Genomic DNA, 11,784 nt, shown 5'->3' with positions numbered 1-11,784 from the left:
ATAATATCCTCATATATTCTCAAAAATATCTTTCTCATTGACATGAGTCAGAAGTAATGGTATAATCATAGTGATAATCATTTCAGTCTTTATGAACCAACTCTAGGCCTACATATACTTGCCTTTTGCCACATGGGGGCCGTAGCGAACAGTACTGGGCCCGGAAGAGGCCTTCCACCAAACCAGCTCCTTATTCTTCCACGATTCCTTTTAAGGGGGAAAAGTACAACTCTAATGATTAAAGTGAAAGGAAACCACTATCCATGACAATTTTGAAAAAAGGGAAAACAATCTGTCCCACTTATGAGTCAAATGGGTAGAGATTATTTTAGTCATTGGTAAAATCATTCTCCGTTAACGATATAAGAATTACATACTATATACCTGCTACCTACGGGTCATAGCTGCAGCGGCATACACGACTCCGCCTTCCTTGTTGAGTCCTATGAGAAGGAAAAACAAATATATAAGAACATTTCCATAGCAGGTTTTAGGTCACAACGTATTACAACACCCTCAGAATTTCAGGACGATTTCTTTCCCGCATGGGGTCAAATGGGTAGTGATAGATTTAATCATTGGGAATTTGGGATAGTAATTCGATTGATGAATAAAGTGCATACTTACAGGCATCACAGTGCACTAGAGGATGCATGCACCCCCACCTTGAACTAGTCGATGTAGTTTGGAAAAACTCCAAAACACGAGGAAGATCAACGTATCACCATATTTTCGCAGAAACATCTGCCTACCTCGTGCTCATTTCCATTTCCAAAAATCTAAATACTATCATATGGGCTCATCTTTGGTTGTCCGGTGTGCATTTCGCTATTAATTAATAGTCGTCTCACATCGGCTTTATCAAAGATTTGTTAATATTTGGCTACAAACGGAGAAACACATACCCTGCAAAGTCAAGCCTCATGTGAGAAGACTTCTTCTACTCACTTGAATATGTACTTCGCCTAAGCGGAAGTCGTCATAGGATACGTAAAGCGTGGCCTCGCTTTTATTTTTAACGTCTGTGACTTTTACCATGCACTTTCTTTTTGGGGTTGAGCTAAATTGTCTTAATTTGCATGTTGACAGTATTCACGAAAACAAAGCGATTGAAGAATGAAACTGCACAAAACGACAATTCAAACGGCATTTGAACGCAATTGTGAAATGCGTTATAATTCCAAGAAGATCACTCTTAATTTGATGACCTCATATCGACAATGATGCCAATTCAAAGTTCTTGAAATAGGTTTTACTATTAGAAACTACTAAAATCAGCCTTTGTCAAGCCTGTTCCCAAATAGCCATTTTACCTACAGTTCCGTATTGAATGCTACAGAACCGCTTCTAAAGAGAAACATACTTTCTGATTTCTAATGATATTAATCTTAACTAACACTTTTGACTTCAATCTTAAATATTACTTTCATATAAATGCCCTGTTAAAATAGTTACTTATATTAACTAGACAATTTAAAAGCACAATGTACACCTCTCATATACACAACTTACCAAAAATATTTGTTCGTGTCCAAACACATTAACTAAAGCTTTTGCTTTTCAAAATTATTTTAAGGCAACTTTGCATTGACAAAATATTGTGAAGAATGGAAGACAAACAGTCAAAAGCAGCAATACTTCTGAATCTGAATTAAAAGCAAACACGATACAGTACAGCTCCATGTCGCTAAGGTGACAGAATCTTCCTATTGCAGATCCTCATGTTTTCATCCATCTTGGAATAATCCGAAAATGCTTTACGGGTTATTCCTGAGGGAACCAATGTTTGTATTAGGGTAATTTTGGGTACTAAATTCAAGTAAAAAAAAATTATCAAGATGAAGTACAAGTTGCGAATCTAAACCATACATATTTCCTGCAGCCAGAGAAAACTCACAATTTGAGAAGTCTGTTGGTTAAAGAATCAGTATAAACTAGCCATAAGGTTGGCGCCTAGCTTAATTCTTAAATATATTAGGGAGGGATGGCATTTAAGGAAAATATTAAATAAAAACATACAAAACAAGCAGTTATAAATTGATTGTGGCAAGAGATTTTCTCCTGATATTTAAATAACTCACCACAATTTTATAATCAGGCCAAATGCTAAGCTATCATAAAAACTACCATGAACACTTGATTTTGTAGGGATTTTCTCCAGAATTCTCTGAGGACGCGCTCACACAAGATTATCGGACATGGTTGTAAAGCCAGGTGTAAAAAGGATGTCATTAATGGAGTCATGGATATACCTGGCAAAGAGAATATTAGTAAATTAAATAGCAAATTGTTATCAGTCAAATATACAATCTGTGTGCAGGTTGAATGAGCTACCCTCCGCGCATTTAGGACGCAAAAAATCCTACTGTGTTCATTTTTCTCTTTACATATATTTAGCCATTTGTCATTGCTAATGATGAGAGAAAAAACAAAACTCATTATTCCAACTGAGCTTCCAGGTAGGCACATGACTACGGAAACATATTAGCACTAAGCTACAAGAATTTGTAGATTATTTTTTTAATCCAAAATATGTGCAGCTCTGCCAACATTGTGCATAATGCGTGTCCGAGTTAGCGTTATCAGTCCGGTTTCATCCGGCTGCGATCCTTAGCAAGGCAGTAGCTCACTCTACTGTCCAATGTCCATTGATGTCAAGTCATTATTTTGTCCTTCAAATTAAAAGCCCAGGGGGGGTAGAATGGAGGTACATGAGAGGGGAAAACGGGACTGGTTTCATTCTCTGCCAACTCACTCCCAAGCGGCTCCTTTAAGGAACAGGGGTCTGAATGAGCCAGACCCAGGGAACAGGGTCGAGGGGAGTCCAGGTCTAACAGTTGATGCAGTCCGACTTGGCCTTCCCCGCCGAGCTGATGATCCTCATGAGACAGTGTCCGAACTCCTCCAGGATCAGCCGCTCAGCCAGGGCCTGCGGCTGCCCGCTCAGCTCAGTCTGCCGGGCCTGGTCCAGGAGACACTCGCACGTCGCCTCCACCACCTCCTTTGTGACAAACGTGTAAGGCAGCCTAAGAGGGACAAAAAAAAGTCAAATAAATCATTATGTATTTTGATAGAGACAAAGAACTGGCCTGTTTTTTTAACCAATCAGGGCCTCCCTTCTGTGACTGGTTCAGGGAATTAATCTTGTCTGTCAATCACACAGGCTTTCTTTTCGGCCGTTTCGATTCAGAATCCTGCTCGCTCTCTCTCTCTTTACAACTCCCGATCTCCCCTACTGCACTTTTAAGAGGAATCCATTCTTTAACACGTGTAGGCTTAATAAATCCTGATTACCGGCCGCCTCCACTCGTGCTGATTGGCGTGGTTCTCGTGAGCAGGTCGGAGATCTGCGAGGACAGCTTGGTCTTGGCAGCCGTCTGTTGCTGCACCCGCACCTCTGCCGCGTCGGCCAGGTGCATCAGAGTCTTCCTCTCTGGGCTCTCCTCAAAGTTCTTGCAGCCGACACACTTGCATATTGACGAGCACATGATCTTCGCCTGTAGAGCAAATCACAGGTACATCTTAGTGGTTTAATGTGGTGAGGATGACACAAATGACTTGAAACAGGATTTGAACGGGGTAGAAAATCCATGTCATTTCAACGCTTGGTAAAGAAAACGAGAGCCAACATTTCATCAGTTGCTAATTGCTAATTGAACTCCATCCATGAGATTGCTTCCAAAACATCTCTGATTGGTCGAGGTTTTCCTCTTGGGGGGCAGGGGGAACAAGAAGGGGGCCGGCACCTCGTAGCATTCACAGTAGTTCTTCAGACAGCCCGAGCGCTTGCAGTTGCAGCCCTTGCTGTGTCTGCGGTCCGATTCCCCCTGCTTCCCCTTGCCGATCTTGGGCTTGAAAGCGCCGGGATTGCGGTCCAGACACGTCTTGGGAGGATAAAAAAGTAGAAGGGATTAAAAATAGACATGGAGACACATAACGAGATAGAGGGTAACTTTGGGTTAGAATGAAGGATTAGAGCTTTGCAATTAGTGATATACGTTCAGGACACAAAGAGCTGAATGGCTCCTAACCTTTATGGCTTTGAGTCGTTCCGTTTCATGCTCCAGGTTATTGAAGCAGTTATTGCAGTTGCAGTTATTGCAGAACTCCCCGTTTGCAAAGCAGTCGCAATATCTGAGGAATGAGACCATTCGGACTATTAGTTCTCCGTGTTTAAGGATAGAGGTCAATCTAAATCATGAACAACAGAACACACATTGCTCTGCATATGAAGCTTGAGGTACACCTAGAAAACACATTGTCAGACTACCTTGAGAGGGATGCAAGTTTATCAACCTCCTACTTCATATTTTATCCATCCTATTTTCTTTCAGCATTCTTCATTCGTATGAGGGTTCACATGTACAGGTTGCTTCTACCTGATCGATTATCTTGAATGAATGAATGGTGAACTATCTAATGGTTAGTCGATTTACATCTGATTTTAGGGTTTGTATGTCCTAATATAAGAACCACAGAAAAATTAAATAAAAAAAGACCCAAATCCTTGCCCTCAAAAGATATCAGACTCACAGTTTGAGACATTGTGACTTGGTGCAGTTGCACGGTTTCCTAGGCCTCGTGGAGGAGTCTGTTGCCGTGGACAAGCTGAGAAGACAAAGTGGGTTTAGACCAACATCACATACACCTACACACGGACCAAACCTTAATTAACATTAATAGTGGCTTCAGGGGTTCTTGGGCTGTTCCTCACCCGTTGACAGGCAGCCGGGCCTGGGTCTGGGCCCCGGTGGGGGTGTGGAACCCAGAGCTGCTAGCCATGGTCACCAGGGAGGACTGCTGGAGCTGGGGAGATCACCCAACACATAGCTATTTAGAATTCAGTTGGTTTTGATCTTTTTATTTCCACACATGGTGGTCAAAAGGCATGCATAACCGGAGAGAAAATCTAGCATAAACAACCCCTCTGGAGGCCTTTTCAGTTTTAAAGGCCTTTTTTCTCTCAACATCGAACTTATCAACATAGTTATTTTCATGTAATATTTTAAATAGGGATAGCATCATTATTATAATACAGTCTTATCTTCCTCATTCTCACAGCTAGCGTTCATCTCTTAAAAATGTAAAATAAATATTGTTTAAATAAACTTAATTATATTCATCTCTGATTTCCCATCACAACCGACCTGCGCGACGTATTGCGCGGGCACCACAGCGTAGCCTACGTTCCCCGTCCCGGGGGCTGGTGCCAGCACAGTCCCTGGGGGCAGGTTGGTGAAGTTGGGCTGGATCTGGGGCAGGGAAGTGGCGGGCATGATCAGCCGCTGCTGGGTCTGGGCGTTGGTCAGCACCTGGGTCGTCGTCGTAATCGACTTTGGCACCATCTAGTGGCGGGAAATATTTGAATACATTTTCTCTGTGGATGATTTCTTTTTATATATATTCTAAAATTGTATTTTATTTTATAAATTTAACTGTGTGACATTTTCGTGATTCAAATTAGGAAAGACAATCGACTATAAAATAATGATATAACCTAACAGGGCACCTGTTTCATGGTCTGGGCCGGGGCGATGGGCACAGACATCCGTACCGTTCCTGTGTTGACCACCATGGGTTTGGCTGTGGGATATTATTCAGTTACAATTAGGTCATTTGACAGACCAAAGAGACTTACAAGCCAGGCTGAGAACAACCCAAGCATATGATCGACATCGAGGCAATAAGTGCTGCTAGTTTCTAGATTAGTCGATTTTAGTTTGTCATTAGCTTTGTTTGTCAATCGCTTAATTTGTGATGGTGGTGAGATAGCAATGGATGAATAATATACATAGATAAAGACCGACAGATGAAGATGGATAGACAAACAAGACCATTAATAATATTTTCAATGTTGATTTCTCTGTCGATAGAATGACGGCTCAATACACACAGATAAGGACCGATATATGAACATGGATAGAGAATCACTTTCCATCCATAAATAATCATTAATTAGCTTCCGAACCAGCGTTTGCTGCATAAATTGCAATAGATGGACAGCTAGACATCTAGAGATCAATGGTACAGTAGATAGAAACAAGTAGATAGACATAAAAATAGAGAGAGATCCATAATCTTTGACCATAGCGATTTCAACCACTTCATATAACCCATCCTCCATCCAAAGTCGTTTTGGACCCCAGCCCCCGGCCCCTTTCCATACACAGAGCCCCAGCCCCCCGGCCCCACCTGTCTGCATGGTGCTGGTGGTGGGGCCCCCCGCCTGCAGGGTGGTGGGGTTGGCGGTGGTGGAGGTGACCAGCCGGACGTAGGTGAAGCGGCTGCCGGGGACCTGGATTTGCTGCACGTTGGGCTGCGTGGCCAGGGGGATGATGGTCTTGAAGTGGGAGCCGCCCATGGTCACCGTCTGCACCGGCTTCAGGCTCTGAGCGGGGGCGGAAGATCATGTGCTTGAGGATGTTATGGTTGTCGTTATGGGGAGTTTTGTTGTTCTTCATAGAAACTAGCGTAATTGGGTTATGTATAGGAGATCTCTGCCTCAACCGTCTTCAGCTCTCTAATAACATAAAAGGGACCTTTTTTGTTGTTATTGGATGTGACATTTAGGATGTTTACCAGTAGGCCATTATAAACAGTGTGAAATGAATAACAGATAAGGTCTTATCGCAAATTCGTACACCGCTGCAGCCGTTCCAGAGTGTTAAGTCAACGGTAAATAAGAACCTCTCCACGTCAAACCTCTACGCACACACACACACACACACACACACACACACACACACACACACACACACACACACACACACACACACACACACACACACACACACACACACACACACACACACACACACACACACACACACACACACACACACACACACACACGACTCTAGAGAATGCTCACCTGGGCGGCGGACTGGTTTGATACCCCCTTGGAGGGGGATACAGCAGCGGGCTGATGCACGGTTAGGATCTGCTGGCCCAGGGCCATGTTGACCGGGACCCCCATCGACTTCTGCGTGGCGTTGGGGGTCTGGGAGGCGACCGACACCACGGTCAGCTGACGGGGAACCAATCAAACCAAGATGTTGATAATTACTTGATCCTGAATGATCAATAACGTTCCAAGTGTGTGCATTATTTTTACATAAACGGACACCTCTACATTTTAACAGTTCTGAGGCTTGCTTCAAGCATGTTTCGTATTTAATCTAAACCGGGAAGCTTTAATAAAAGCAAACATACATCTTCACGGCCCTAGCTCGACATTGACAGCACATCAATAATGGGCCTTATTCAAGCGGCCATCTTGGTTCTGAACAATAGCTGGGTTGGCAGTTAGTGTTTAGAGATGACACTGTCACTATGACGCCGTGGAATTAAATGCTAACATAAGCAATTTTACGTGACTTAAAAAGCTCAGAAACCATACCTTGCTGGGTGACTTTAGAGGCGAAATGGCAATCTTTTTATGCAGGCTGGTGTTGAGAGACTCTGAGATACTGATGGTCTTCGTGGACATCACTGGTGAATTCAGTACTCGTCCTAAGGGGTTACGTCACACAGGAACAAAATGATTAAATATATTCTATTTTGTAACTATACTACCACGATATGTTCAGTTGAACACATTTTTTCCACACATAGCTGTAAAATATTTACTTCAGTCATTGAGCGGATGTTTTTATGCCGTGACTTTCTACGCAGGTACAATCACAGAAGCATTTGGATCGATATTGGTGCAACTAGGGTCAAATGTTCTACATGACCAAGTTTCTAACTAAACAAAACAAAATAAATACACTTGACGGATTGCAGGTCCTGATTTTTTACATAATAGATACATCAAAAAGACGTCATTACATCATCTTAATGTAAAATAAGTTTGAAGTAAATGGACGGGAACTGCCTTAAATCTTTTCAAAAGAAACTGGAAATGGATTTTTCCTCTTTTTAACACGAATGCCTCAGTGATTGAACCGTTGGATAGTCTGATAAGTACTTCCACCAAATCAAACGGTGTAGGATCAATGCACATTTAAAACAAGCTTAATCACTCCCTAACAACACCCATTTTTACGAGGAAATCCACTTACCGGCAATAACGGGAGAAACGGTTGTTTGAGACGTCAATCCTTTGCTGACGGTTTTGGTGATTATGTACTTGATGGGAGCCGCCGAGGAAACCTGTGCTTTCTTAGCAATCTGTGGAAGAGGCAGGGTATATGTTAAAGAAAATAGTTTAAACATGTCTGAATTCCAGAATCCAGAAAGTGTTGAATTTAGATATTAGAATGGACTATGATCTACGGCGGGAGTGGTTTCTGATTGCAACAAACATGTTGCCAGTGTAAAGTCTTTGTCTAAGTCTTAGGCCCAATCCCATTTCTACCCCTTACCCCTTCCCCTTACCCCTGCCCCTTGTTTTGAAGGGCTAAGGGGAAGGGGTAAGGGGTAGAAATGGGATTGGGCCTTACCCCTTCAAAACAAGGGGGAGGGGTAAGGGGGAGGGGTAAGGGGAAGGGGTAGAAATGGGATTGGGTCTTAGTCTTAACCCCTGTGTAGGATCGGCAGTGTGGGGTTCTGTTTGGTCAAAACAAACATCGGTGCCAGAATGACCCAGCGATAATATAGCAATAACTAGACATCCCTGGCAGAGCTGAACGGCAGACCACCCTACCTGCAACGTCTTCAGCTGCTGGGCTTGCAGCGCCGACACGGGCAGTGGACTGCCTGGGCTCCCCATCACCGGCTTCAGCTCCGTCCTGCCCCCGATCGTCACCACCTTGTACTGGGGTGCGGGGGACTTGCTGTCCCCCGAGGCCTGGCCCAGGACGCTCTTCTGGGGCAGCTGAAGCATTATGGGCTGCCCCGACTTCCCGATGGTCGTGACCAGCAGCTTCTGTCCATCCTGCTTGATGACCTGCGCCGTGCTGGCGCTCACCCCCATGCCCGAGGTCTTGGTGGCCTCCGCCACCTTGTTGAGGATGATCTGGTGGTTGGCGGCGGATATGGCGAAGGAGCCCGGCGAGAGCTTCTGCAAGCCGCTGCCGGCGGGGACGCTGGCGCCCGCGAGGCTGGCCGTGGTCCGGGTGGAGGTGACCGTCGACGTGGCGAACATGGGCTTGAAGGCCAGCGTCGACGACGGCGACGAAGAGGCGCTGGAGACGACGAGGGTCAGCTGGCTCGGCAGGCCGCTCCGGAGGGGCGCCGGCGTCAGGGTCGCACAGAGCTGCGGGTTTTTATGCGTGACCGTGGTGACGGGCGCGTCCGTTTCCATGGGAACCGGCGCCACGTCACACGGCTGGGCCGCGGAGACGGGGACCTCCTCCGCGATGATGGCCTCGGTATCCATGATCTCGTCCGGGAGGAGGTTGATGAGCTCTGGGGACACCACGTCCATGCTTGGGAGATTATCTGGGTTGAAATGTTGTTGAACAATCACACATTAGATATTGGTGGTTAATAACAGTTAGGAACAAAGAGGAATTAGTTCATACCTCATATCTGGCCTGGCTGTCTTTTTTTAGCACAGCTACTTTCAGACATGAAACAAGTGCTACAATGATAGTCTCGATGTTTGCGAGAGCATGAAGATGGACCGCCACTACCATACGCATTTCACACACATCCTTCAAAGACAAATTCATCCACATCATCAACATTGCTTGGGACAATGAATAACCTTTAGTGCTCACCCTCCAAGAATGAGTATTGAATACAATTACAAACCAACTGATTAACTAATGGAAATGTTACCTTTTGTTATACTTTTGTTTGCAAATGAAATCCTGATCACTTATTGAGTATTACATATCAATATAGAGGATATTTGTTTTGCCTGCATGTTCTACTTGTAATTGATCCCGTAGAACATTATACTTAATATTCAACCAATTGTATTATAAATGTGTAACAAGAGAAACATGTTTTTCAGTTGGTGTTGTTGTTAACCTAGTTATACATTTATAACGCTTCATTAGTTGAAGGTAATGACGGAAAGTCTTAAGTGTGTCTCTACGGTACAGTTTGTTAAGGAGTCGAATTTTCGATCAAAGGACAATGTTTTGTTGAACAAGGAGTTAAGAATAATTAATGCATGGCTTAATGTCTAAATGTAGTGACATTGGTGTCCCCTCTAACTTGACAAAGTAGCGTTACGCATACGCACGTTGGCACAGCTGATCGAATAACACCATAAAGGACTAGAACGCAACAACCGGGGCTAGCTCCTTTAGCCTTACAAACACCACCACTCACCCACTGTACAGCTGCTGCTGGGGGTTCGAGCGTAACACAACTACATGCTGTGACCTTTCAAAATGCAATAACTCGCAGTCTGCCTTGTAGATCCCTGGGTTGTTTGTAATATTGCATAAATTGGCGCTAGGCCGCAGTGTCCTGGTGGTCGTATGGATCTGGGCATTACTGCCCTCATCGCAAGACACTTCTGTAAACACACATATGGCCTAAGGCAAACCACCGCACCGCATATCACTGAACCGCACCGAATTTTGTTCATGCGACTGTAAACAAGGGACGCTGAACCGTCCGCACAGAGGCCGTCAGTGGGCCATTGATCGCGGTCAGAGGCAGCAGGGTGAGACGGGGCGACCGGCTGCTTGTGGGGCTGCGCTACTATTTCACACCGGAGTTGGATTTCGAAAGATCCGCCATTTTTCCCTCGTCATCAACTCCACTAGCTCACTACGAGCTCACTAAGGACCATTTAACCAGGATGGGAGGATGGAGTCAAACCGCGCACAAATGTCACATTATTTCAGTACACACGGATATACTTGTTTGAAAAGAGTTGACACGGTTAGACCGGTGTATTTAACTTAAATTATTTGACGACCGACATTGCTCTCTTAATTAATGTTGGTGCTGTCAGTGTGGTGGGGATGTGACAAGGAGACATGCACACACCGGGCGTGTTTTGTCATAGCCTTAACAATAAACAAAGTGGACCGATGTGGAAATAATGTCATTAAATGTCTCGTTTTGCATGACTTATATCAATTATAAAAGGAATGGGGGAAGAAAGGTTCGTCGATTAGGGGAACAATTCTGCGTATTTTCTGGTGCAATACACACACTTGAATATACCTTCAAGCAAAAACGAGCAAAAACGACCCAACGCATACAAACAACCCTAAAAAGTGTTAAATGTTGAGTGTTATGTGTGTTAAGAGTGATGAACTAAACAACACTACTTGGGTTATGGAAGTGATTGGCCTTTCTCTTCTTCGTAGTTGAAACAATAGACCGAAAAACAAATGACTACTAGGCTACTCACTCCTACTCCTTACACAAGAAACAAACCCCGCTGCTTTAGATCTGTTAAGGTCCATTACCCGAAGCTCTGTGTGTGTATTTTTTCATCTTAAACTAAAGGCTACGGACTCATATCTCCTCCAACACACACCTATTGGAATAGCAAACTTGCTGAGCCTGCTAACATTAGCTTGCTAGCCGTCAGTTTGCAAACATCACGTATTGCATTGGCGGGTCTCAACGTGGATTTTGTGTCAGCGCTAGTGTACAATGTCACGTTATTATAGTGGCTTACCCGACTTGTTGTAACTGGGTACGTATTCAGATCAAGAACAGCGAAAGGGACACACGATTGTTCAAAATACCGCGCCGAGCGCCATTCCACCCTGACAACTTCTATTGAGGCCACGCCCTCCGAGCCCTACGTCACTCCCTCGTCACTCAAAGAGGTGGGAGGTTCAGTGTCAGTCCAATAACAAAATATATATTAAAATGTGTTTTCTTGCAATTAAATAAAGTCCCTAGCCATCACGTAAAGCA

At 44.3% G+C, this 11,784-nt stretch overlaps 1 protein-coding gene and 1 long non-coding RNA gene across 3 annotated transcripts; both read right to left on the bottom strand.

Moving 5' to 3' along the window:
• Positions 1–117: 117 nt before the first annotated feature.
• Positions 118–974, bottom strand: LOC132447658 (uncharacterized). The gene is made up of 3 exons (XR_009523163.1): positions 628–974; positions 385–443; positions 118–207 (listed from the first exon to the last, which is right to left on the bottom strand). It is a non-coding gene; the product is annotated as an uncharacterized LOC132447658 (long non-coding RNA).
• A 577-nt stretch (positions 975–1,551) lies between these two features.
• On the bottom strand, positions 1,552–11,672 carry lin54 (lin-54 DREAM MuvB core complex component). Of its 2 annotated transcripts, XM_060038470.1 has the most exons (14): positions 11,540–11,672; positions 8,648–9,384; positions 8,064–8,172; positions 7,400–7,512; positions 6,872–7,027; positions 6,193–6,388; positions 5,510–5,583; positions 5,148–5,345; positions 4,715–4,806; positions 4,534–4,608; positions 4,032–4,134; positions 3,747–3,884; positions 3,295–3,497; positions 1,552–3,026 (listed from the first exon to the last, which is right to left on the bottom strand). In XM_060038470.1, the coding sequence occupies exons 2-14, from the start codon at positions 9,368–9,370 to the stop codon at positions 2,831–2,833; spliced, it is 2,376 nt and encodes a 791-aa protein (XP_059894453.1). In that variant the 5' UTR covers positions 9,371–9,384; positions 11,540–11,672; the 3' UTR covers positions 1,552–2,830. The 2 variants fall into 2 exon arrangements, with proteins under 2 accessions (XP_059894453.1, XP_059894452.1); XM_060038469.1 differs by lacking the exon at positions 11,540–11,672 and having other exon boundaries at positions 8,648–9,428.
• Between the last annotated feature and the right edge of the window lie 112 nt (positions 11,673–11,784).

The sequence above is a fragment of the Gadus macrocephalus genome, chromosome 19, assembly GCF_031168955.1.
Source record: "Gadus macrocephalus chromosome 19, ASM3116895v1".
Taxonomy (NCBI): Eukaryota; Metazoa; Chordata; class Actinopteri; order Gadiformes; family Gadidae; genus Gadus; species Gadus macrocephalus.
The sequence above is the reverse complement of the archived record's forward strand: the minus strand, read 5'-3'. Positions and strand labels throughout refer to the sequence as shown.